The following is a 27,846-nucleotide window of genomic DNA, read 5'->3' as shown; positions in this document are numbered from 1 at the left end:
CTGGAGAGGACCCTGCTTGTGAATTCTCTGCAGAAACCTCCTGGCAGCACTCACATCATCTCCTGTCCCCACCACCCTATGACTGTGAGGATTTACCTTCCATCCAGGCTGCCACAGCACCTGCACCCTGCTTCCATGTGCTGATCTATGTCCCCTGCCCTCTCTCCCACTCAGGATGCCCGAGTGGACACATTTAGAGATTCTACATTCTATGTGTACTTCTGCCTTGTGCTGGTCCAGCTCGTGCTGTCCTGCTTCTCAGACCGCCCACCACTGTTCTCAGAAACCATCAACGACCCGGTAAGTGTGTCCTGGTGCCTGTGCACAGGCAGGAGAGAAATACACAGGGCCAGCTCATGCTGATTGGGCACTGGTTCTGAGACGTGTGTCCTCGGTACAGAATCTCCTTCCATCCATGTAAAAGCTCAGGGACAAGTCACAGTCACTTTCCCCATGTTCTACATGGAGAAACACAGGCTTGCATATGGCTGGTGTCCCCTAAGAAAGTTTCTGCTTTGTGGTGTAGCTGGCTGTATCTTGTGAGCTGGTAGTTTTGGTGATTTAGAAAATGTGAGAAAAATAACTTTAAAAATCAGCATATTTCACCCGAGCTCCCACTGTTCAGGCTTTTTAGAAATGTGAAGTCTTGGCACATTAGGGCGTCCATCCCAGAGGGTAGCAGGTGGCAGGAGCCGAAGGCTGGACCTCGCATCCCCATTGTCTTAGGGCCTCTCGTATCTCATCTGTGGGACATGCCGGGCCCTCTGCCTCTTCTGTCAGTTTCAAGGACAGTCTGAGGTCTGGTCTGCTTCCTGCTGGTCCATCCATCTTTCCCCCTTTAGTCCATCCTCAATCCTTTCCCGCTTTTCTTCTCCTCCCTCTCCTTCACCCTCTCCCATCTTTCCTTCCTCTGCCTCATTGTTCTTTCATCTTCGCTCTTCCTTCTTCCCTGTTTCCCCCCGTCCTCCCAGCACATAGCAAGTGTCAGGCCTCATCTGTGAACCAGGGCTTGAGGCTGGTGTTGCCCTGGAGTGGGAAACAGCCATGCAGATCTTGAGGGAACCATAGCAGGTGGTAAACACCAAAAAGGAAGACAGCAAGGAGCCAGGCGTGGTGGCACACATCTGAAATCCAGCACTCGTGAGGCCAAGGGGAGAGGATTTCCAGTTCTAAGCCAGCCTGTCTCAAGGAAAGCAAAGAGAACAGAGATGGTGATGATGATGATGATGATGATGATGATGATGATGATGGAGGTGATACAGATAGAAGATGAGGGGATGATGGAGACAGAATGGTGGGGTGTCATGCAGTGTGTGAACAGAGCACAGGAAAACAGACATGAGCAGAAGCCTTGAGGAGAGAGGCAGCAGCCTGAACAGATAGCTGGAAGAAGAGGGCTCCAGGCAGAGCAACAACACATGCAAGGGTCCTGGGGCGCCTGTCACAGTGTAGAGGGAATTGTAAGACCTACCATCTTGTAGGCACAGCCAGAGGCAGGAGAGGCAGAGGCCTGAAAGGCCGACAGGGTCCTGGTGGGTGGGATGCACAGATTTCCAGGGTGCTTCCGGAGGCCCTTTCCAGTGTCGCTTTGTCTCCGGTTAGTTGATGGTGAATGGGCGAGCTACAGCAGAGGCAGCTTTCAGTGCTGGGGTTCTGCTGGGTGTAGCCTGAACCCCAGCAAAGTGCCAAGGCTGACTCTGTGGGCAACTCTAGGTTTAGGAGGGGCGTGTGTGTGTGTGTGTGTGTGTGTGTGTGTGTGTGTGTTTATAACATCACTTACCTGTGTGTGTCACATGCATTGAGATATCTTTACATGCCCATGTGTTCACATGTGTCTATGTAGGTGCTCAATATGAATGCAATTACAATTATGTGTGTGTATTTGTATATTCAGACACATAGTTATGTATGTGCAAAGATGTCTGTTTTAGTATGTATGTGTTTTCATGTGTATAAAGTTCACAGATGCCGGGTGTGGTGGCTCATGCCTTTAATCCCAGCTCTTGGGAGGCAGAGGCAGGTGGATATTTGTGTGTTCCAGGCCAGCGTGGTCTACATAGTGAGTTCCAGGACAGCTGGGGCTACAGGGAGACCCTGTCTCAAAAAAAACAAACAAACAAAAAAAAAAGTCACAGAAGCAGTGGCTGTGCCCAGGTCACCCCATTGGAGTCTTTCCTGCTCTGGCACAAAGGAAGGTACCCGTGTGTGACTGGCTATATATTTTGGATCAGCTTTTGCAAGCCAACTGTTGGTGTTAGTATCAGTTAGCTCTCTCCTCAGGAAGTGTTTATTCAGCATGGGTCCCCGGTGACACCCAAGCAGGTGGCTGAGGCCTTAGTTGCTCTAAGGGCAGACTTAGTGCCATGGGGCTCTCTGGCCTGTGTGAAAACTTACTGGGGGAAGTGGATCCTCTGGAAGCTTCCCTGGAGGGCCTTTCTCTTCTTTGGAGATCTGGGTAAAAGCCCATTCTGGCTCCTTCTTGGGTATGAGTGTCTAGCTGGTTGGTCCCTGTGCCCTAGGTTCCCCACAGCCTGGCCTGGCATCTGCTTTGCTGGTCTGGAGGGGGCTGGGGCATTCCCACTCCTGTGTCTCCCACCAGCAGGGCGGTAGGTGCAGGTGTGTGGGTGAATGCATTCTGATTGGTGTCTGGCTCAAGAGGCCGGCCCACCCTCTCCCTTCAGAAAGCCTAGCCTCCTTGGGATTCTTTTCAACAACCCAGTGGGGTGCCATTTACAATACAGGCAGTTTGGGCTCTAGACCGGGGACTTAGAGACAGCAACTCATAGGCAAATCCTGGCCCTCTGCTTGCTTTTGTCAACAAAGTTTCATTGGAACAGTCTTGTCAAAACTGCCCCCCCATGCTGTGAGCTTTAAGGGAGGAGTTAAGGAGGCTACTGAGGCTTTATCTCCCACAAAGCCCAAAGTATTTACTGTTTGGCTTTCTGCAGATGAAGTTTGCCTGCTCCTGGTCTAGAACATTCCTTTAGCTCTGATGGCTTGTTTCCTTTCCTTTCTATCTTTTCCTTTCTTCCTGTGAACATACACGAAGGGCAAGGACAGGACATAGGTGTACCCCGTTCCCCACTGTGCCAAGCCTTTCACGCCTCTTCTATTTTCCCCATTTGACAGAGAAACTGAGTCTTAGGGAACAAAGTACCACGCCTAATGTAAATGGCAGAGCAGGAGTCTGAACCCAGGTTTTGCCCTTCTGCAGAACCCTATTGCTTCTCTTGGTTATACCCCACTTGAGGGCAGTGTTTGATGATGGCTTGGTTAGTCTTTGAGCCTCCAAGGGCAAACTGCCCTGGGGATCTTGGTGGCTTAGGCAGGACTGGGTATGTGTGACCCCCAACGTGGCTATTTCTGCTGGGATGCTGTAGTGGGAGGCTCTCAGTCCACAGGGCTTGTGAGGTCTGCCTAGGGCCTCCTGGGATATCAGCTGAGGCACTCTGCTCTATCTACTTCCCTTATGACCAGGAAACCACCAGTGTGTTCAGAGACCTGCTGAAGGCCTGGCGTGGTGCCTAGAGCTTGCTTCTCATATCTGTTTATTATGATAAAGTAAGACGGAGCATCTTAGCTACTTTAAGGTTATAGTTGAGTGGTATCCGGAAGTTTTGATTGCATCCAGTCCATGGGGACCATGGCTGGCATGGGGCCAAAGCCTGATAAAACTTGGACAGCACCCCAGGCGATGTGTATGCACAGAAAAACTTAAGAGGCACCAACTCAAACCTCACCATAGCTTTGGATGGGGGATTTTCTTGTTTGCTTGCTTTTTGTAGAGCTGGGGATAGAACCCAAGGCCTTTCACCTGCTAGGCAAGTGCACTACCACTGAGCCACATCCCTAGCACTAAGGGAAGTGTATACATGTGTTCAAGGTCTGAAGAAATCATGGGCGCTAGAGAGATGGCTTGGTGCTTAAGAGCACTTGCTGCTCTTGCAGAGAACCTAAGTTTGGTTCCCAACACCCAAGTTAGGTAGCTCAAAACCACCTGGAACTCCAGCTCTAGGAAATCCAATGCTTGGATCTGGCGTTTGTAGGCACTTGCATACAGATGTCTACACACACACACACACACACATACACACACACACACAACCATAAAATAAATCTTAAAAAAGAATTTTAAAGCCGGGCATGGTGGTGCATGCCTTTAATCCCAGCACTCGGGAGGCAGAGGCAGGTGGATCTCTGTGAGTTCGAGGCCAGCCTGGTCTACATAGTGAGTTCCAGGACAGCTGGGGCTACAGGGAGATCCTGTCTCAAAAAGACAAAAAAAAAAAAAAATTTTTTTTAAATCTTAAAAAAAAAAAACAAAAAACGGTTGTGGCTTAGAGAGGTTGTGCCATCAGACTTTATACTTACATCTGCTGGTGGAGGCAGCATATCGTGATGAGTGAGGAACTTCATCTCGGAGGTGGGCTGACCCTGGGCACTAAATCTACCTGTGCCCTCTGGGCCATCAGTAGATACTTACTAGGGTTCTGGTGTATAATACAACTCTAGGGAGGGGACACTTTTCCTCTCTGAGTCAGTGACTTGGGCCTCCTAATCACACTGGAACAAGATTACCAGGAGGAAGTGTGTATGAGTATGCACTGTATGCACTGCCACTGAAAAGAAGTGGAAATCCCAAGAAGCAGGTTAGGCCCAAGGATTTACGTATCATTTTGACCAAGGGTGATAAATTCACATAGAGGGGACAGGACCGAGGGGCATGGCTTGCAGAAGTGGAGTATTGTGAGAAAGGTGACCTATGGGTGATGTAAACGAAAGGCGAGGATTGCTTTAGAGAGGGCTGTCTGCATGGACCTATCTCCATGCCACCATTAATAATGACGTTCACTGGGTGTGGAAACAGGAGGGCAAAGTTTGCACAAAGGGAAATTTGTGTCTTGCTCTTCGTCAGCTAGAGGAAGAGCGGGGAGCGTTCTGCGTTTGCTAAAGCAGGCTTAATTGCCTTCAGCTCAAAATTGTCAGCATGCCGAAGTGGCATATTCAGAGGCAGTGTGTTCCACAGAAATCCGAATCTTAGTGCACTTGTGCTCTGTGTCTGGGGGTTCTTCATCTGGGCTTTCAACCAACCACAGGATTAAAAGTATTTGGAAGAAATATTTCTGTTGAATATATATGACTTTGTTCCTAGCCATTTGCTAAACAGTACAGTGGAACTCAGGGCTGTGTGCATGCTAGCTAAGCTCTCCAGCACTGAACCACATCCCCAGCACCAAAGGAGGCGTATACATCTTATTATGGAGTATACAACACTTATGTAGCAATTATATTGCATGTAGTATTATGAACAATGCAAAGACTGTTTAAAGTATTTGGGAGGATTTTGGGTACCTCAAGGGGGCTCTGGTTAAAACACCACCACATTTCATTGCATGAAACAGCAGCAGTTCATATTATGGTCCTGGGGTGACTGGGCTCAGCCAGGTGGATCCATTCTTTCTTGCAATCACAGCCAGGTGATGCATTGATTTCAGTCAGCTCAGGCTTGTTCAGTGTGGTATGAGGGTGGATGCTGGCCATGACTGGAATGCCACCTAGCCTCGGTACCCACATGGAGTTTGTGTGGCCTGGGCTTCCTCACGGTGTGAGTTCTTGGTGGAAGTCTTACCTTTTTTTTAACATGTAGTCCTGGAGTTCCATGGTGTCACCTTACTGTGTTTGGCTGGGCAAGGTGATCATACAGATCTGCCCAGGTGTAAGAGGAGGTGATATTAGACCCACCTCCAGTAACTATCTGATGTTATTGGAGAGGCTTTCCTCAGATACCATGTCCAGGTTCTCTGTGTCTTGAACAAAGAATTGAGTAAGATACAGGGTTGTAGTAGCGAGAGTGCAGCCTTATTAAAAGTGAAAAGGAAAATGTAAGTGCACTTGGCCGCTTTCCAACAGCCCAATTTTCCAGTCAAGGGGCTTTTCATTGCAAAAGGGAAGAGAATTTCCTGAAGGAGAGACCCTTCTTCGGCTGTTGTAGGCAATTGGTTTGGTTTGGTAGAGGAGGCTTGTGGTCCAGGGCAGTCTGAGGGACAAATTTTCTCAGTCACTGAGTCTTGGAGTTAACCTTCTTATGGCTCAGTTATGGGTTTCTGACCCTGTCTTCCTGCCCAGTTGGATGAAGTATATCCAAGAGAGTGGATGACATCCTGGTGCACTTCCGAAGATACAACCTGCCCTGTGTGCTTGTGGTCCTGCTGGGAGGCAGCCCTTAAGCTGGCAGATCCTCACTTAATGGCAGTAGAGATGAAGGTAGATGCCAATAATGTGAGAATCCACTAAATCTGTGAACTTGGGGACCACAGCATCTTCTTAGAAATGAGTAGGGCGTCATTTTACGTTGGCTGCACAGATCTGGGGACTGATTGGGGGGGAGGTAGGGTGCTGTGGTGGCCATTTTGGCTTGTCCCCACACTGCTCCCTCATTCCTAGAGCAGCAATGGCTACTCCATGTCACCCACTTTCAGAGCTGGTGGTTGACCCAGCCTCAGGGGCCCTGGACCAGGGCAGGGTGGGCAGGGGCAAGGCTGACTCCAGAACCTGGCTCCATCTGGTGGCCTGGTGCTGAGGCACCCTGGTGACCATCCCTCCAGCTAGCCCTGTGCTAGCTTGCTCCCTGATTCAGATGGCTGTTTCACCCTGGCTTCTGGTAGGGCTCCTCCCATCTGTCCCTGCTGCCCGAGTGCTGACTGAGCTTCTAGAAGCTGGGGTGCACGTTGGGCAAGTCTTCCAGGGCTTCCATTCCAAGGCTTTGGCTGTTTGTATTATTGGCGGGGGGTCCCCCATAGGTGGAGACCGAGGTCAAATGACATCATTTAGTAGATTCTCATCTTTCTAGTTGGGTCCTTGCACCAACCAAATCAATGCAGCACCCCAGGGAGTTTGTCAGAGACATAGCCTCAACCCCACCTTTGGACCAGCTGAGTCAGAGCCCCAGTCTACCAGGATCCCCATGTGGTTCCCAGTTGAAAAACAGAACTTTACCCCAAAGCGGCCCAGCTCATTTGAAGTAAACTATTTGTAGTCGCAGTCGTACAATATGGAATTTCTTTTTTTGGTATTTTATGATGAACATTTTCAAAATAACGGAAAGTTGTCCCTAGGCCTGCAGTTAACAGTTCACTAACCCTGCTTTCTCAGTGGTCTGTCTGTCCTGTAATTTTGGGGATATCTGAGTCCTGCTCTGAAACACATTATTGCTCTTCACCAGACATGGAAACCACCAACCAGAGCCCCGTGCAGCCTCACAATGCTTTTTTTCTCTTAAAGTAGAACTACAGCACAGTTGCTGGCCTCGAATTACCATACGATGAAGTGTTTCCTTTTTTGCGTGTGGGTGTCTGTGTGTGTATGTATGTGTGTGCAGGTGTGTTTGTGTACATGTGGAGCTGGAGGAGAGCCTTGGTTATAGTTGCTCAGGTACTGTTCATTCATTTTTAGAGACAGAGTCTCCCAGTGGCCTAGAACTTACCAGGTAGGCAAGACTGACTGACTAGGAAGGCCTGGGGATCTGCTTCCCTAGCATGGGGATGCCCAGCTTTCTTTTTCTTTTTTCTTTTTAAACTCTGAACTCTGGAGCTCAGGTCCTTGTGTTTGTACTTTTCTGACTAAGCCTTTTTTTTCAGCCCTTTCCTCTTTTAAGATTTATTTTTTATTTTATGTATATGAGTGCCTACATTTATGTAAGTGCACCATATGTGTGCCTGGTGCCCAAGGAGGCCCGAAGAGGATGGCAGAGCCTCTGGAACCATGGAGTTACAGACAGTTGTTAGCTACCATGTGGCTGTTGGGAACCAGGTCCTCTGCCAAAACAACCAGTATTTTTCATGGCTGAGCCATCTCTCCAGCCCCTCTTTTAAATTTTTTTTTTTTTTAACCATGCTACTGGACATGTATGGAGATCAGAGAACAACTTGTAAGAGTCAGTTCTTTCCTTCTACCATATAGATCCTAGGGATCAAACTCAGGTTATTAGGCTTGGTAGCAAGAGCCTTTAACCACTGACGCATCTCCCTTTTTCTTTCTTGAGACAGTCTTGCTGGGTAGCCTAAGGGCCCAGAACCCGTCATCCTCTGCCTCAGTTTCCCCAGTGTTGGGATTACGAGTGTGCCACCACACTGACCTTATGAGGTTTGAACGGGAGTAACTTCCACCCCTGACAAGATACAGAATGTCACCAGGATCCAGGCAGTTTGTTCCTTCCTTCTTGGCCAGCCTCCCACCCCAGAGCCAGCTTCTGGACCTTTCCTCAGAACATTCTACACTCCTTCATTCTGTTTTCAGGCCTTCAGGAATTCAGCAATATCCCATGGCAGAGCTAGGTTAGAGAGGAACCACCCTTGACCTCTGCCCACCAGGAGACGTGGAAGGGGACAAGGGACTGCAGAATGGATGGTCGGAGACCAGGGAGAGGATGACCAGGGTCTGCAGGGAGGGAAGAAATGATACCTGAATAAGGAATAAGAGATGGGCTGCTGCTAGGTGAGGAGGTGTGTGTGTTTGTGGGAGAAGTAGCCTGTGGAGAGGTTTAGGGATGTGGTGGAACTTCTGTGTGTTAGGGGGTTATATAGACACAGTTGGAAGGCCCAGGATGTCAGTGACCAGAGCTGGAGGGACTGGAAAGGGGAGCCAAGCATGGAGCATCAAGGGAATTACATATCATGGACTTTTTTTTGAGACAAAGAGTCTCATATAGCCCAGCCTGGCCTCAGACACCCTATATAGCAGAGGATGACCTTTCATTTCTGATCCTCTTGCCTCCACTTCTGGAGTGCTGAGATTACAGGTATGCCCAACACACCTGGTTTATGGGGTACCAGGGATGGAACCCAAGGCTTCATGCTAGGGGACCATCTTGTCTACCTTACCACAACCTCAGCCTCGCCATGAAGTTGAACCCTGATCATGGTGGGAGCCTCTGGAAGCTTTTGTTTCATGGAGCGACACCTTCAGTGTGGGTGTGTTTGGGGCTACCCCTCAGACTGAAAGGAGGGTGCATGGGACACTTGGAACTTGGGGAAGTTGGTGGTGCTCAAGGGGGGGAAGGCTGGACCAGGGTATCATATCTGTGTAGTCTAAGGTTAGAACCCAGGGAGAGAAAATGGAGAGTTCTTCGGCAAAGGGCATGGGAAAAGGATTCATGTGTACGCTCTGTTTGGCAGGGAGAGGTTTAAGCAGCTGGTGCTAGGCAGGTGGGCAAGCTGTCACTGTTAACATGACACCTGAAATGTCTGGTTATTGGACCTTGCCTCTGTTCTGGCCAGGCGTAGGCACAACATCCAGGTGCACAGTATTCATTTGTTAATTTATTTAACACTCACAGCAAACCAAGCAGCCTGTACACTCAGCCTCCTGTTTTACAGATAAACACTGAGAGTCAGAGTAGTGCTATTCAGGGACTCTCCTGCAGTGCTCTCCCACCTGCCATGAATCTGCACCTGGAGCTGGGTAAATTGCAGGTGCTGCCCCAACCCCCTGCTCCCGCTGCCACCCCAGGGCCTGATAGCCTAATTCTGGGCGGGTAGGTCTGGAGCTTTTCATTTCCAACAAATGATATTTCAGTTGCTGCTGCTGCTGTGGACATACTTCATTCACCTCAGGCATTTGGGCTGAGCACCATGGGAGGAGCTGCAACAGAACTCCTGTTGTCCTTGTTATCAAAAAAAGTCCTCCCTTGTTAGATAGAGGCAGCTAGAAAGCAGCTCCCAAGCTGATAGGCTTCTTTCTGTCTGGGGAAGGGGAGCTTATGCTGTACTTCAGTCTGGAAGCCCTTGATTGGATCCAGAGGAGGGAGAGGTGGGGAGTAGAGGGAGCTCTTGCACCTGTGGTGTTTGCTGGTGGATCTTCCCTGCACCTGGGGGCACAGTTTGGGTAGCTAGAGTGGGCGTTCATCTCCAAAAGACTTGGTGGTTTGGCTGAGCTGGACTTGGGGTACATGTCAGCTCCTGTGAGCTACCTCTCTTTAATGAGGCCAAGGAGAAAGAAGACTGGATATTGTCAGCACAGTAACAGTTCTGAGGTGGAAACAGTTTCCTGACTTTTTTTACAGTTACAGAACAAAAGCGAGTCATAAATCAAGGTGCCTTTCAAATGCTATGGAGGGACCATCAGGTAGGCAGGTTACAGCAGAGCAGAGACCGCCATATGTCTCAAGTGCTGTCTGTTGGTATTCATAGCTTTGGGGTTGTGGAAGCTGGTGATCTGTGAAAACAGCCGAGAAGGTTTCCTAGGATAGCAAGAAGGTGTCAGGTCAGACACAGAGGTGTACAATGAATGACTGTCTAGGGAATAAAGAGAGCCGAGGAGAGCTTGGCACTAGATCTGTACCATTCCAGCTCACCAGTCATGAAATCTAACCAGTCAAACAGGCACAAGGCTCTTAACGCAGGCATGGCTTTTTCTGGGAACTTCAAGGGCAATTGTTGGTGGCTTGGCTCCATACCTTAACATTCATGTCTTTTTTAGACAGTGTCACTCTGTAGACCAGGCTGGCCTTGAACTCTCGAACTCACAGAGATTTGCCTGCCTCTGTGCTGGATTAAATCTATGTTTCACCACTCTGGGCCATATTCACCATGTATGGGGTTTGCTGGTGGCACAGATCACCACAATTTCCTTTTTTTTTTTTTTTTTTTTTTTTAACAGGGTTTCCCTAGTCCCAGCGTGCCTGGAAGTCACTATATGGACCAGGCTGGCCTCAGTCTCACTGAGATCTGCCTGTCTTTGCCTTCTGAGGGCTGGGATTAAAGGCATGTGCCACCATGCCTGGCGTTACAACTTTTTTTTTTTTTTGTAAAGGATCTTGCTGCGATATGTATCAGACTTTTGGGGACTATGGTTTCTGTCTTTCTAGGTTTATTTAAAAACAGCCAGCCTGGGGTCCAGGGTTTGCCACCACTGATGGAAAAATCCTTTGACCCAGGGCTTGGTGTAGTATGTTTCCTTTTATTTTTTCAGCTTTATTGCTGTTTATTGGCAGATGAAAGTGTGTGTGTGTGTGTGTGTGTGTGTGTGTGTGTGTGTGTGTGTCTGTCTGTCTGTCTGTCTGTCTGTCTGTCTGTGTCTGAGGTGTCAGGTTCCCTGTTTGGAGATGGTTATTACTGCCATCAATATTGGTGTAATCTCTTGAGCTTTTGTTCTCCTTCACTGTTCTAAGTAGCTACCATGTTTTATCTCCTTTAATCTTCACTAAGGAAGTTGCCTGAGGTCCCATAGCTCACAGATGGTGAAACTAGGACTGAGATTGTCCCTCTACTGGGACTCAGCCCTTCCCTCCACTAGGACTCAGCTCTCCCCTCCCCAGCACTGCCCCTGCCACTGTTTTACAGAGTCCCCTATGTTCCCTTCTTCACAGAAGTCTTTTTCAGAATTAATTTATTATTTTTGTGTGTGTGCACTGTGTGTGGGTGCTAGTATGTGTGCCTCAGTGAGTGTGGAGGTCCAAGGATGACTCTGTTAAGTCAGTTCTCTCCTTTATATGGGTTCTGGGGACTGAACTCCCGTCGTCAGGCTTGTGTTTAGCACCTTTACCCGCTGAGCCATCTCATTGGCCCTCATCTCTTCCTCTTCTCCCCTCTTCTCCCTGCCCCCCCTTCTCCTTGGTGACTTGCTTCTTTTTTGAGGCAAGGTCTCATATAGCCCAGGCTGGCCGCTGACCCTTGAGAGATTGTGGAAGCTGTTGATCTATGAGGGAGGATGACCTTGAACTCCTGATCTTCCTGCCTTTACCTCCAGTGCTGCCGGCTTATCTCTCATCTGGGTTTTCTCCCTGTCCCTGGTTTTTCATGGGGTCAGGGACCTGCCTCTCCTTTCCAGCCCTGTCTCCAGCCTTAGCCTCCCCAAGTATCATCTCCCCCATGTTCCATGCCCTCCTCTTGACAGCCAGCAGGCCTTACCCTTTTGCCCTGGGTGGCAGTGGACCTGCAGGGAAGGGCAGTGTGACCGATCCCTCATCACCCACCCCTGTGTGGACCTGGCCGTGCATCTAGGTGCATAGCTGTCCACCCTTCTGGAAGGAAACCAGGCCACAGTGAAAGGTTTTCCAAGAAACCAGCCAGGCAGACCTCCACTTCCCTGAGTGATGCTGCTGCCTTTGGCTGGGCATCTCTGTCTTATAAAGTACAACTTGTGGGCCTCGGTGCCGTGCGCCTTATGTTTCTGGCACTGGGATTAGCAAGGCAGGCTGACAACAGATGTGAAGACTGAGGCACCCAGACAGTCTTGCCACTGATGCTGTTCACCTAGAACACTGTTGAACCAGGATATGTTAGGAACTTACTTATGTCAGGGCCCCACTTAGTACTTCCTGATTAGGCAGTGCCAGGTGGGGACTGGAACTGAGCACTCCTGGCCCTTAGGTGTGAGCCTGTGGGCAGTAGCCCCACCTCAGCCTTGCAGGGCCCTGCTGAGCTTTCCATATGCTTATGGAGTCCTGAGCTGCTATAGACTTTGCCCCCAGGCACCTGGGCAGATGCTTCTGTGTTTATGTGTGTATCACTGGAGAGCCTCTGTGTGTATGTGTTTATGTGTGTATCACTGGAGGGCCTCTGTGTGTATGTGTGTATGTGTGTATCACTGGAGGGCCTCTGTGTGTATGTGTGTATGTGTGTATCACTGGAGGGCCTCTGTGTGTATGTGTGTATGTGTGTATCACCGGAGGGCCTCTGTGTGTATGTGTGTATGTGTGTATCACTGGAGGGCCTCTGTGTGTATGTGTGTATGTGTGTATCACCGGAGGGCCTCTGTGTGTATGTGTGTATGTGTGTATCACCGGAGGGCCTCTGTGTGTATGTGTGTATGTGTGTATCACCGGAGGGCCTCTGTGTGTATGTGTGTATGTGTGTATCACCGGAGGGCCTCTGTGTGTATGTGTGTATGTGTGTATCACCGGAGGGCCTCTGTGTGTATGTGTGTATGTGTGTATCACCGGAGGGCCTCTGTGTGTATGTGTGTATGTGTGTATCACCGGAGGGCCTCTGTGTGTATGTGTGTATGTGTGTATCACCGGAGGGCCTCTGTGTGTATGTGTGTATGTGTGTATCACCGGAGGGCCTCTGTGTGTATGTGTGTATGTGTGTATCACCGGAGGGCCTCTGTGTGTATGTGTGTATGTGTGTATCACCGGAGGGCCTCTGTGTGTATGTGTGTATGTGTGTATCACCGGAGGGCCTCTGTGTGTATGTGTGTATGTGTGTATCACCGGAGGGCCTCTGTGTGTATGTGTGTATGTGTGTATCACCGGAGGGCCTCTGTGTGTATGTGTGTATGTGTGTATCACCGGAGGGCCTCTGTGTGTATGTGTGTATGTGTGTATCACCGGAGGGCCTCTGTGTGTATGTGTGTATGTGTGTATCACCGGAGGGCCTCTGTGTGTATGTGTGTATGTGTGTATCACCGGAGGGCCTCTGTGTGTATGTGTGTATGTGTGTATCACCGGAGGGCCTCTGTGTGTATGTGTGTATGTGTGTATCACCGGAGGGCCTCTGTGTGTATGTGTGTATGTGTGTATCACCGGAGGGCCTCTGTGTGTATGTGTGTATGTGTGTATCACCGGAGGGCCTCTGTGTGTATGTGTGTATGTGTGTATCACCGGAGGGCCTCTGTGTGTATGTGTGTATGTGTGTATCACCGGAGGGCCTCTGTGTGTATGTGTGTATGTGTGTATCACCGGAGGGCCTCTGTGTGTATGTGTGTATGTGTGTATCACCGGAGGGCCTCTGTGTGTATGTGTGTATGTGTGTATCACCGGAGGGCCTCTGTGTGTATGTGTGTATGTGTGTATCACCGGAGGGCCTCTGTGTGTATGTGTGTATGTGTGTATCACCGGAGGGCCTCTGTGTGTATGTGTGTATGTGTGTATCACCGGAGGGCCTCTGTGTGTATGTGTGTATGTGTGTATCACCGGAGGGCCTCTGTGTGTATGTGTGTATGTGTGTATCACCGGAGGGCCTCTGTGTGTATGTGTGTATGTGTGTATCACCGGAGGGCCTCTGTGTGTATGTGTGTATGTGTGTATCACCGGAGGGCCTCTGTGTGTATGTGTGTATGTGTGTATCACCGGAGGGCCTCTGTGTGTATGTGTGTATGTGTGTATCACCGGAGGGCCTCTGTGTGTATGTGTGTATGTGTGTATCACCGGAGGGCCTCTGTGTGTATGTGTGTATGTGTGTATCACCGGAGGGCCTCTGTGTGTATGTGTGTATGTGTGTATCACCGGAGGGCCTCTGTGTGTATGTGTGTATGTGTGTATCACCGGAGGGCCTCTGTGTGTATGTGTGTATGTGTGTATCACCGGAGGGCCTCTGTGTGTATGTGTGTATGTGTGTATCACCGGAGGGCCTCTGTGTGTATGTGTGTATGTGTGTATCACCGGAGGGCCTCTGTGTGTATGTGTGTATGTGTGTATCACCGGAGGGCCTCTGTGTGTATGTGTGTATGTGTGTATCACCGGAGGGCCTCTGTGTGTATGTGTGTATGTGTGTATCACCGGAGGGCCTCTGTGTGTATGTGTGTATGTGTGTATCACCGGAGGGCCTCTGTGTGTATGTGTGTATGTGTGTATCACCGGAGGGCCTCTGTGTGTATGTGTGTATGTGTGTATCACCGGAGGGCCTCTGTGTGTATGTGTGTATGTGTGTATCACCGGAGGGCCTCTGTGTGTATGTGTGTATGTGTGTATCACCGGAGGGCCTCTGTGTGTATGTGTGTATGTGTGTATCACCGGAGGGCCTCTGTGTGTATGTGTGTATGTGTGTATCACCGGAGGGCCTCTGTGTGTATGTGTGTATGTGTGTATCACCGGAGGGCCTCTGTGTGTATGTGTGTATGTGTGTATCACCGGAGGGCCTCTGTGTGTATGTGTGTATGTGTGTATCACCGGAGGGCCTCTGTGTGTATGTGTGTATGTGTGTATCACCGGAGGGCCTCTGTGTGTATGTGTGTATGTGTGTATCACCGGAGGGCCTCTGTGTGTATGTGTGTATGTGTGTATCACCGGAGGGCCTCTGTGTGTATGTGTGTATGTGTGTATCACCGGAGGGCCTCTGTGTGTATGTGTGTATGTGTGTATCACCGGAGGGCCTCTGTGTGTATGTGTGTATGTGTGTATCACCGGAGGGCCTCTGTGTGTATGTGTGTATGTGTGTATCACCGGAGGGCCTCTGTGTGTATGTGTGTATGTGTGTATCACTGGAGGGCCTCTGTGTGTATGTGTGTATGTGTGTATCACTGGAGGGCCTCTGTGTGTATGTGTGTATGTGTGTATCACCGGAGGGCCTCTGTGTGTATGTGTGTATGTGTGTATCACCGGAGGGCCTCTGTGTGTATATGTATATGTGTGTATCACTGGAGAGCCTCTGTGTGTATGTGTATATGTGTGTATCACTGGAGGGCCTCTGTGTATATGTGTGTATTATTGGGGGCAGATTTTATCTTTTATCTTTTTTTTCCTGTGTAGTTGCTGGGGCCCCAGGCATACACCACCATGCCTAGTTTTAGGAGGTACTGGGATTGAAACACAGGATTTCCTGCTTGCTAGGCAAGCACTCTGCCATTGGAGTTACATCCCCAGTGCCAGGTTCTCGTTTCTTTTTTTTTTTCAATAATAATGTTAAGTTTTTTGTGGTGGTTCTTTAGAAACAGGATCTTCCTATAGCCCCAGCTGGCTGTGTAGACCAGGCTGGCTTCGATCTCACGGAGATCCATGTACCTGTGCCTAGGATTAAAAGTGTGCACCACCATACACAGCATCTTAATTTTTTTTTTTTTTAAGAATTTTTTTTTTTTTTTTGGGCTTTTTGAGACAGGGTCTCCTTGTTGTCCCAGCTGTCCTGGAACTCACTATGAAGACCAGGCTGGCCTTGAACTCACAGAGATCCGCCTACCTCTGCCTCCCAAGTGCTGGGATTAAAGGCATGTGCCACCTTGCCCGGCAGTTTTTTTAAAAAGAAGATTCTCTGTGTTGCCCTGGCTGGACTGGAACTTACAGTAGCTCTCCTGCCTCTGCCTCCCATGCTGTGCCTGTAACATCTCATTTCCACGTAGTTCAGCTGACAAAAATTTGCAAAAACAGTAGAGTGCCCTTGTATACTTGCTTTGCCCAACGTTATTCTGTAATACTATCTAAGAGATAAGGATTAAAAAAAAATACAGTCATTATCTGGTCTAAAATCACTCATAATTCGCTAATGTCATCAAATATTGCCAAAAGCCAGTGTGGTTGCAAAATGAACCATTACATCCTCCAGTGACATTACTTTCTTCACTTTTTAGCTGCAGTCCCCTAACCCCAATGTGTGTGAAATGGCTCTGGTGTGGGGTTCCTTTAGAGAAGGTGGAGGAAATGCTTGTTTCCTCCATTTATTCTGCTTACAGAGTGATGACTGGGTTGCTGAGCATCTCTTTGTAGGTGACGCCGGGATAGTTTCTTTCCATTGTCTGAATTGGTGTATGTGCATTTTGGTGCACTGTCCTCCTCACTTCCCCTTTCAGCCAGCTGGGGCCCTTCTGGCTGCTTCTAGGGCTCTGAACGTGTCTGAGGGTAAATTTGATGTTCTGGGTTAACCCTGTACATTTACTGCCCTGTGACTTTGCCAAGAAAAATGTGCAAGTTTCAAACAGAAACAAATTTTGGTATACCGATTCTACCCCAAACCAGGTTCACCTGGAACTCCAGAGGTGGGGCCTAGATAAATGGGCTGGTGGGAAACTGTGGTTAGAGTGGACCATCTCACCTGCTCTCTGAATGCCGTAGCTCTGCAAAACTCTGAGACTCTGAGCAGCATCCTTGCTGAAAGCCCATCCATCTGCCAGCACCCTGCCTTCCCTCCACAGAAGCTGCTTCAGAATTCAGATCTGCAGCATGTTGAGCTCTGACCTTTCTGAACCTAGACTCTGTGCTAATGCCTTTTTCTTTGCCCACATACTGTTGAGCTGGGGCTCTGATTCATCTCTCTGGCAAGGAGATTTTTTGATAATGGGTTCAAAATCTGTCTACAACTCCCCACTGCCCACAACATGAAACCAGAATTCCTTACCTGACTTCCAGTGTAGACTATACAGTCTCTAGTGTAGATCACTTTGCCTCATTGGGTGTTGAACCCAGGGCTGTGCACAGTCTAGCAAGTGATGTACCATGATATACCCTGGCCTTCGCTGGAGACTCTGTAAGTCCCTCTGGGTCCCTGGAGCCTGGAATAGGTGAGTGAGAAGGGGACTTTGCTGTGCTTCTCTATACCTGGAGGCCTTTGCACACACTGCTCTCTGCCAGCATTGCCTGACTCTTCCTCCTGACTTGGTTCCATTCACTCACCCTTCAAACACTGACTTCCTCGGGGTGGGTTCTCTGATGCTGGTGAACCAGGCCAGCTGTCACCACCTTCCAGGATCTCATCCATCATGTCAACCCCCCTTGAGGCAATTGTTGCAGTTGTTTTGTATGGTTTTGGTGCTCATGTGATCATTTGATCACTGTCTGTCTCTGGAGCCTGACTGAGGCGCACATCCTGCCTCCACTTCTAGATAGAGGATCTTGGAGAAGCCATTTCACTTCTGTTCCTACTTAACTCCAAAATCGGGTGACATTGGCCCCTGCCTTGTGAGGTGGTGGTGGAGACGCAGTGAGGTTGTTTGCGTAAAGTGCTTGGAACAGAGGTTGTAGAGCACGGTACAGTAGATCACAAGGCATAGACGGGGTTGCATCCCTTTGTTCAGATTTGTATATTTTCTCTGCATATTGGAGACGCTCAGGAAATATGTGCTGGATGGATGAATGAAGAGAAGGTAATAGTAATACCATGTTTAAAGAGTTCCACAGGGATACTGAATAGTGCACAGTGGGCTGGACTGCCGCTCAGTGGAAGAACACTTGCCTAGCGTGTGCAAGACCCTGGGTTTGTTCTTTCACACTGTTGAAAAAAAAAAGTGTAGAGCACCTGGTGCATAGTAGGTGCTTGATAAAAATCTATTCAGTAAATGGCTTTGTAGAGTGGAAACAATGATAAGTATTACCCAAGGTTGAGGTGGGAGTGTAGGAAAAGGTAGATCTGTAGTCCTTTGTAGAGTCCTCAGCATGTAGTATGTGCTCAGCAAACCCTTGATGAATGGGTGAGTGAGGAGGGGACTTTGGTAACAACAACAAATGGGGTTGCCTATGGACATGCGATGAGGCAGGTCTGTAGCATGTTGTTCACTCGGGACGTATTTGTTGGGTGGAACTGGAGGGCGGTCTCGGGTCTGTCTCTCATGGGACTCAAGAGAGTAGTCATGTGGGGTTCAGAAGACTGAGGGTGTGGTTGTGGGCCTTTGAGGGATGGGTGGTCAACTCGAGTTCACCCTCACATCAGTGGGAAGCTCAACTTTGAATTTCCCTTCTCTTCCTCATCCTGTGCTTTGTGTCTCCTAGAATCCATGCCCGGAATCCAGCGCCTCTTTCCTTTCCAGGATCACTTTCTGGTGGATTACAGGGTGAGGCCTGGCCCGTGTGGTAGGGGGTAATTGGTTGGGTGAACAAACATACACGCACACACACACACACACACACACACACACACACTGTAGAAATGTAGGTAAGAAAATCTGCATATATCAACACAAAAACACCTAGAAACTGATGAGGTTTTCATGGCTCCCTTCTCCATTTTTTTTCTAAGTGAGACAGGGTCTCCCTTAGCCCCAGCTCTCCTGGAACTTGCTACATAGACCGGGCTGGCTCAGTCTGACAGAGATCCCCCTGAATGCTGGAATTAAAGGTGTGCACCCACACTCCTAGCTTCCTCCAATTTTTTTAAACAATTACGTTTTTTCTGCCCACAGTCAACGCTGCTGGGAGTTGTTTGAGTCTGTTTCTTCCCATAATAAGTACTGCTCTTGTGTTTATGAACGTTATACAAATATTAACTAATTAATTTATCTTAATTTTATGCATATGAGTGTTTTACTTGCATGTTTGCAAGTGCACTGTGTGTGCAGCGCCTGCAGGGGCCAGAGAGGGTGTTAGATTGCCTGGAACTGGAGTTACGAATGGTTGTTAGCTGCCATGTGGGACCTGGAACGGAATCTGGATCCTCTGCAAGAGCAGCCGATGCCCATAACCTCTGAATCCTATCCAGTTTCTCTGTTTGTTTTGCAGTAGGGTCTCATGTAGCCCAGGCTGGTTGTGAACTACTGGGCCCCCTGCCTCCACCTCCAAGGTACTGGGGTTACAGTACCACCACTCCTGGCTCAATTAAATACTTTTGGCAATTAGTTTTCAAATTTCTTTGTTAAAGATGATCACTAGCTCTGTGAGTTTGAGGCCAACCTGGTCTACATAGTGAATTCCAGGCCAGCCAGTACCATATAATGAGACCCTGTCTCAAAAAAATAAAAGAAAAAAACGGACAGATGGTGTTGGGATGTGGACTGCAGGCCACAGCATCCATGATAATGCTGTTCCCACTTTGGCCACTGTCTTTGGGTCACACACAAGCTGCCCTTGTTCTCAAGAGGGATCACACCAACATTCAGCCAGTAAAAGCATATGATCTCCAGCCAACTGTCAAAAGGCTTAGAATAAAATAATGTGCGTGCATGTGCAGATGAACAGAGATGCAATGATAGCAAAAGTGTGGTAATCTAAGAGAACTCATGCAATTCATTTCTTTGTCTATAAATTTGAGATTATTTCCAAAGAAAACATTAGATTTGTATTTAGTCTGAAAGTGTTCAAACTCCTAAAAAGTCTAGCATGTGCTGAGCTTTCTAAATTTGAAATCTGAAATTTTCTGAGCACTGCCATGGCACAGGTGGGAATCCCCCAGCTGACCTTGTGGAATGATAGCCACTGAGACTCAGGTGCACTAACAGTTCTGTGAGCAGAGTCCCTCTGGGCTATAGGTGACGTGTAGGTTGAGAGTGCTTGCTGCTCTTCCAGAGGACTCAAGTTCACATCACAACATTCACATCAGGCAGCTCAAAACCACTTGTAACTCCAGGTCCAGGAGATCTGATGTCCTGTTCTGGCTTCCACAAGGCATATGTATGCATGTGGCGCACACATGCACACACAGAAGGATGGACATATGCACACAAAGACCTGGGTCTGATTCCCAGAACCCACCTGGACTAACAACTGGTCCAGGGGATCCAATGCCCTCTTCTCACCTCCGGCATTGCATGACACAGGTGCACTTACATACATGCAGGCAATGCATTCATACACATAAATAAAAATAATAATTTTTTTTTTTTTGGTCTGAGATAAGGTCTCCCTGTAGCCCCAGCTGGCCTGGAACTTACTGTGTAGACCAGGTTGGCCTCGAACTCACAGAGATCCACCTGCCTCTGCCTCCCAAGTGCTGGGATTAAAGGCATGTGCCACCATGCCTGGCTATAAATAAAAATTTTTGAAAGGAAAGGATGAAGTAGTGGCTCAGTGGGCACACTGCTTGCACAAAGCCCTGTGTTTGATTCCTGGCACCACATAAACTGGGTGTGGCGGTGGTGGTGCACGCCTATAATCCCAACTCTGGGGAGGTGGAAGGGAGAGGATCAGGAGTTCAAAGTCATTTTTAGCTATATAATGAGTTTGAGGCTAGCCTGGGCCACATTAGGTCCTGTTTAAAAATAAATAAATTAGGGCCGGAGAGATGGCTCAGCGGTTAAGAACTCTGGTTGTTCTTGCAGAAGACCCAGGTTCAAATTCCAGCACCCACCTAGCAGCTAACGACTGTCCGTAACTCCCTTCCCAGGGTATCCGACGGCCTCTTCTGACCTCCGTGGGCATTGCACAACATGGGTGCACTTACCTACATGCAGGCAGTGCACGCATACACATAAAATAATAAATGAAAATTAAAAAAAATAGTTAAAAAAATAATTAAAAATAAAAAAACCAGAACAAAAATTAGAGCCATTCCATTATTTCTCCCTGAGCACACTGTGTACATGTCTGTAAAGATGCAGATGCGTCTGTTTTTCCTGAAGACCTAGTAGAATTAGCCATAGTGTTTCCCCACTTGAACAGGTGTGTAGGGAACCCCACTTCCTTCTTCCTTGAGCTCTCATCATCTCCCTCTAACTGTCTGCCTCCCAGGTTGATGATCCAGGGCTACCGCCAGCCCCTGGAGGACAGTAACCTCTGGTCACTGAATAAGGAGGACACGTCAGAAGAAGTGGTACCCGTGCTGGTAAAGAACTGGAGGAAGGAGTGTGCCAAGTCAAGGAAGTGAGTGTGACATTCTCGTGTTCTTCTAGGCAGGGCGGGCATGGCCTGGGATGACCACCATCTCCTCTCCCTCCTGCCATCGTGGCCTGAATCCCAGTTGGTGCCCTACAGCTCAATCTCTTATGATTTTTGTCACTTCCCTGGGCTTCACTTTTTTTATCTGCCGATGGGTAGTCTCACACTTGTTTAGAGGGTCTGGGTAGAAACGGAGAGAGGCTCCTGGCAAGCTAGGGGCCGATCCTACTGGCCAACCCTTAGCGGTGTGTGCTGGGCATGGGTTTCACACTCTCAAACACAGTGTTGCTGTCTCAGACCTCACTCTGAGCATCTGGCACCTGAATGTTCCCGCTGGGCTGAGTGTTTTTTGTTCAGTGGCAGGCTGTCCACTTGGAAACTTGGGATTTGAATCAGGAAGTGCTCACTCTGGCCTGGCCTTTAATGGATCTGGTTTGTACATGCACTTGCCTGCTTCTTGTGTGCCGAGCCCTGTTCAGGGCCTGGGTTTAGGTGCTGGCATCTGTGGATGGGGAGGGGTAGGGAGGATGCACATCCTATTGGACTAGAACTTCTTGGTATAGTCACTCACACCCATCTGAATTTTCTAGAGAAAGGGTATAGCTGAGGGAGGCTCAGGGCTGCAGGGAGTCCTGGTTTCCAGGGAGGTCTGCTTGGCTTCTTGGCTCCTGTAGAAATCTGGTCTGTGCCAGCTCCCTGTGACCCAGTGCCTCTTTGGCTTGTGTTAATGTTTTGTGGTTTCTTCAGGCTGTGGCCTCCCTTTGGGGAATGCCATCTTGTTTCCTGCTGGCATGAGTCTCAAGTGGTTCAGTAGTTGTGGAAGAGTTTGGCAGGTTTCTTTCAAGTTAAATATAGTCCTCATACTTATAGTCTGTATACTCCTAGATGGACACACAAGAGAACTGGAAATGGGTTTCTAAGGTTTGTAGAGATGTGCTTGTAATAGACCCAAAGCTCATTATACAGTGAGTAGAAGTGGGAACTACTTTGGTGGATTGATCCTGGGATCCTCTAGCATCTCTAGTGTTTGGGGTCTAAGGGGACAGTCGAGGACGCACCAGTAATATCCCAGTGCATCTAATTAAAAGGAAATCTGGGCTGGAGAGATGGCTCAGTAGTTTTAAGGCATTTGCTGGGCCTCCAGAGGGTGTTCCAATTCCCAGCACCCATGACAGACAGCCCATAACCACCTGTAACTCCAGCTCCAGAGACTTCAACACCCTCTTCTGACTTGGAGAGCTCCTGTATACAGGGCTTGTGTGGCCAAACTCAGGTCTGGGTTGCCCGCTAGTTGAAGGCCAAATATGTGGGGGTCCGGAGTTAGTGGGAAGGAATGAGGGGTTATTCAATGGCCAACATCTTGAGAAGATAAATGGGGTATTGTCCTCAAAGCTCCATGTTGGTTAACTCATGGCTCAGAGTTCTTATAGGGAAGGGAGACATAGGCAGTGACAGCTGTTGGGGAAGCTGTGCTTGGGTCACACATCTAGGGTGGCTAGCCATCTTGATGACTGTACTGGATAGCTTTAGTGTCAGCTTGACACACCTGGGTTGGGGAATTTCCTCTATTGGACTGGCCTGTGGCCATGTCTGAGGGGCATCTTCTTGATGAGTGATGTGGGAGGGCCTAGCCCACTGTGGGTGGTGCCACCCCTGGGCAGGTGGGCCTGTGTTGCATAAAAAAACAGGCTGAGCAGGGGCCAGGGGAACAAGCCAGTAAGCAGCGTTCCTCCATGGCCTGTGTTCCAGCTCCTGCCTCCAGGTTCCTACCTTGGGCTCCCGGATGAACTGTGACCCGGGATATGTTAGCTAAATAAACCCTTTCCTCCCCAAGTTGGTAGTGGTCAGAGTATTTTGTCACAGCAATGAAGAAACAAACTAAGACAATGACTATCTCTCTGGCTTAAAAAATATTTGCCTTCCTCTTAGTTGGAACATTCCTGGATACAAATGACCTTGTTTCCTGGGTTTGTTTCTAATCCTTTGGATAAGCACATTATTTTCATGCAAGTTAAACATTAGTCTTTTAAATATAGAACAGATTAGCAAGTCCTTAGCCCCACACTCTGATCTTATTTGAAGACTACCAGATGTTCTAAGTTTTAAAAAATTAACAACAGATTGTTTTAGTTTGGGGACTAGTGATTGTTCCTTTTTTGTTCCCCTTTCTTGTAATAGTAGTCTGTAATAGCTAGTATGTGGGCCATCTAAAGGTTGTTAATGTTGCTGGTTTAGAAGTTACAGCATTGGGCAAAGGGAAACAGAGTAACTTTACCAGGAACAAATTTACAAAATAAAGCTCATCTGAAATAGGGTAGTGTAAAATAAAATGAGGAAGCTGTTAACTGCTGTTAAAGTTGATGGCTTAAACAGCCTGCAGTCTTCTCCCCACGTCTAGGAGTTTAGTAACCTGCAATCAAACATGGTCTGAAAACACTAAATCTAAAATTTCAGAAATAACCAATTCTTAAGTTTTAAATGGTGCTGTGTTCTGATTCCACCCCATTCTGTCACTGGAGTGAGAACTACTCCTTTGTCCAGTGTGTCCATGCTATATACATTCCCCACCCAGTAATCTCTCAGGTAAGTAATCCTTAGGCAGCAGCCTAATGCTGTGTCACAGTGCCTGTCATTGACGTGACCCCTTCAGGTCTGGTGGTCATTTATTGTTCTCACAGTATCACAAGAATGTGGACAGCACAGTAAGGTATTGTAAGGGAGAGAACATGCTCACCACGGTGGCACTTGTATTATAGGTATTGTTGTAATTGTTCTGTTTTTCTATACCAATTGCCTGACTTATAGATTAAACTTTATCGTAGGTATTTATATGAAAACCCAGTCTATATAGTGTGTGGTACTGTGTGCAGAAATACTCAGACTGTATGGAGTTGAGTCTGCAGATGGAAGAAGATTCCAGACCTAGGTGACTTCAGGCTGGCTTTTCATCTGCCTGGATACCTGGTGGGGTGGTCATCTTATTCACGACTATCCTGTGCAGGGTAGGAAGGAAGGGCACAGAAACACAGGGACTGGGCTGAGCCGTGACCACCAGAGGACTCAGATTTATAAAAGAAGGCCACTTGAACACTTGAGTAGTTGTGGTGGGCTTAGTGGTGGTGGTGTTTGTTTTATTTTGAGATAGGGTCTTGGTATCTGGCCCTGCCTAACTTGGTGTTTGATGTGCAGTCCAGGTGCCTTTGACTCACAGTACTCCTTCTGCCTCAGCCTCCTGAGTGCTGGGATTACAGGCATATTCCTGTAAGACAAGAACTTCTGATAAGAAGTTGACAAGAACTTCTAGTTTTCGAGGAACAGAAAGTGCTCAAGAAAAAAAAAAAACAACTAATACCTCCATCTCCATCTCTAGTCATTTTCCCCATTTATAAAGTTTATATTTCAGTTCATCTAGGATTGAACTTTCCCTTACAGGGACTGGTGGAACATAGGGGAAGTTGCCACCTTCATCTTCACATGCACAATTACCTCTTCTCACTAAGAACAGTCAAACATGCATTCTGTCTGTAACAATCCATTCTCTGCTGTTGCGGATCCAGCCTGCCCTTCTGCAATGTAACAGGCCAGGCTCCTCTCACATCTGTACAGTTCAGAACTGTGTGAAGATGAAACTTCATACCACCAATGATGTTACTTATTTATTTTTGGTTTTTTGAGACAGCGTCTCCCTATGTAGCCTAAGCTGGCTTTGAGCTTCTGATCTATTTCCCTCCTCCCCTCCCTCCTTCTCTTCTTCTTCTTCCTCCTCTTTCCTCCCTCTCTCCATTCTTCCTCCCTCCCTCTCTCCTTCCCTTCTTCCTCCTTCCCTCCTTCCCTCTCATTGGCCAGGGGCCTCTTTCTTGACTCAGCCTTTGCTGTCCACCACACTTGACTACCTTTCTGCAGGCCTTCCTCCTCTGTGCATGGAGCACAGCTTAGGGGCTGCTCAGGAAGCCGTGTGGACTGTTCCTTCCTCCTGGCCCATTCCCTGAGTAACTAGGAAGAAATCCAACCTAAACTCCCAGCCTGGAGCCCAGCCTCAGGGGATGGGCTTCAGGGGTTGGTTTATGCCGGGGCTTCTGCTCCTACCCTCTTCCACCGTATAAAACTGATAACTAATAAGCATGCAGGGAGAAGTTAGGATCAGAATGTGCAGGCCCCTCCCTGCTAGCCAGCATGGAAGCCTGAGGCTTGGAGCAGGGAAAAGGGCTTCAAATGTGTGTGTGTGTGTGTGTGTGTGTGTGTGTGTGTGTGTGTGTAGCATGTATTCCATGACACGTGTAGGTCAGAGGACAACTTGGGAGTCACTTCTCTCCCAAAATTTGAACCAGATCATCAGGGTTGGTGGCAAAGCACCCTTACACAAAGGCATCTCTCCAACCCCAGTCAACACATTTAAAGAAAAATCTGATCATCTCACAGGAAGCCCTTGAGAAGATGAAAATATGAGTCAAGAATGCTCTGAGAACCATGACTGTTCCGTTCCAAATGTCTTAGCTGAGTATTGTGGGGCAAAGTTGGGGCTTGTCCTCAGGATCATGTGGCTCAGCAGTGCCTTGACCCACTACACAATATCATGGGAGAGGATGTAGCTGACCTGGGAAAAGATTCCCATTCAAATGATTGCTTATGGCTCTTACACTGTTGTGAAGTTGAACCATTGTAATCTGGGAACTAATTTTTTAGTTGATACCAGCTTTATTGATTGAGAATATAATTCACATAGTTTGCTCCCTTAAAGCATGCGTTTCAATGGTTTTTAGTGTATTTGAAGTTGTGAACCTTCCCTACACTCACTTTTAGTACATAACTTACCCCAATCCCAATACCCCAGCCTTTCCACCCTCAGCCCTAAGCAGCCCCTAATCTATGGTCTTTCTTTATAGATTTACCTGCTTTATGGACATGGAATCCTAAAATACAGGCCCTGTGTGAAGTCCATCTTCTGTCACTTGGCTTGTGTTGTTAATGTGCATCTCCATTGTAGCTTCTGTTGGTCCTTTATCCCTTTTTATGGCCAAGTAATAGTCAATGTTCCCTTGTGTAGATCTGTCACATTTCATTTATCCGTTCATCAGTTGATAGACATAATATCCTACAGGTCTTTACTCCTCACGCAAAGGTGTAAAAAATGGATGGGTCCCCTCTTTTGAGCTGTTGTGAATGTTACTGCTAGAAATATTCATTTTTTTTAGGTGGACACGTGTCTTCATTTCTCTTAGGTATATTTCTTGGAGTTACTGGGTCATATTATAATCCTATGTTTAACTTTTTTGTTGTTCTTGCTGCTGCTCCAGTACTAGTAGTTGGACCCAGGGCCTTATGCGTGCTGGGCAAGCACTCTACCGCTGAGCTGTATCTTTAACCCTTTCTGGGTTTAACTTAAGAAATCGCCTACCAGTTTCCCAAGGGGCGACATCATTTTACCTTTTGCCTACTTCCTCTTTCTTCATCTGCATCAGTTCCTTATCTGAATGTCTGGTCTTCCTCACACTAAGGTATAAAGAACTCTCTCACAGAGGCTCTGGTTTGCATTTCACTGATAGTGTTGAGTGATAGATACTTCATGTGCTTTTCAGCCCCTGTGCTTTCCTTCCCTCCCTTTCTTCTTTTTAACAGTTCCCCTTGTGTTCTGGGTATTGGTCCTTTATCTGTTCCCTTCTTTGATAGTATCTTTATTCTAATGGGAGTTAGCAGTTTATCAGTTGTTGCTGTGTTTGTGGTGGTGTTGTATCAGAATCTATCCCCAAGTTCAAGGCCATAAGGATTCAACTCTGTATTTTCTTCTCAGGACTTTATCCTTGTGTTTTTGGGTCAAGGTCTTGTAACCCAGGCTGGCATCATTCCCTGTGAGGCTGAGGATGGCCTTCTGCCTCCACCTCCCAAGTTCTGGGACTGCTGTCTTGTGCCACCAAGCACAGCAGGTTTTTATGGTTCTGCATGTAGAGACCATGTCCGTTACAAGTTAATTTTCCTGGGGCTGAAGAGACTCAGCAGTTAAGAGCCAGTACTGCTCTTGCAGAGGACCTGGGTTCCCAGCACCAACATCAGTTGACTCACAGCTATCTGTAGCCCTGGTTCCAGGGATCCTACCCACTGTTTTTTTCTTTTCTCTTTTTTTTTTTTTTTTTTTTTTGGTTTTTTTGAGACAGGGTCTCCCTGTAGCTCCAGCTGTCCTGGAATTAGCTATGTAGACTAGGTTGGCCTCAAACTCACAGAAATCCACCTGCCTCTGCCTCCCATATGCTGGGACTAAAGGCGTGCGCTACCATGTCTGGCCTACCCACTCTTCTGACATTTGCACACACACAGTACACATAAAGTCAGGCTGGCATATGCACATACACACAAAGGAAATCTTTCAATTTTTGTACATAGTATATGGTCATGGCCCAGCTTCGTTCTCTGTATGTAGCTATCTAATTTCCACTATCAGGTTTTCTTTTTTGAGACAGGCTTTGCTATGTAGTCCAGGCTGGCCTTGAACTCATGACAAGCCTCCTGACTCAGACTCCCAAGTTCTGAGAGATAGGCCTGTACCACCTCACCTGACCCAGCTTCTCTTTCTCTTTCTTTTTCTTCTCCTTTTTGTTTCCCTTCCCTCCCCTCCCCTCTTCCCT

General features: G+C 48.0%; 1 protein-coding gene across 1 annotated transcript in view; it reads left to right on the top strand.

Annotated features, from left to right (window-relative positions):
* Positions 1-27,846, top strand: part of Abcc1 (ATP binding cassette subfamily C member 1) — a 142,775-nt gene that overhangs the window by 49,833 nt on the left and 65,096 nt on the right. The window contains exons 5-7 of the mRNA XM_017797340.2: positions 175-300; positions 18,413-18,474; positions 21,083-21,214. Of these exons, the coding sequence (XP_017652829.1) occupies positions 175-300; positions 18,413-18,474; positions 21,083-21,214 (320 nt within the window). The remainder of the gene's footprint in view (positions 1-174; positions 301-18,412; positions 18,475-21,082; positions 21,215-27,846) is intronic.

This window comes from Nannospalax galili, unplaced genomic scaffold (assembly GCF_000622305.1).
Source record: "Nannospalax galili isolate Female #2095 unplaced genomic scaffold, S.galili_v1.0 scaffold32, whole genome shotgun sequence".
NCBI lineage: Eukaryota > Metazoa > Chordata > Mammalia > Rodentia > Spalacidae > Nannospalax > Nannospalax galili.
Note: the sequence above shows the minus strand (reverse complement) of the source record. Positions and strands in the feature narration are given on the sequence as shown.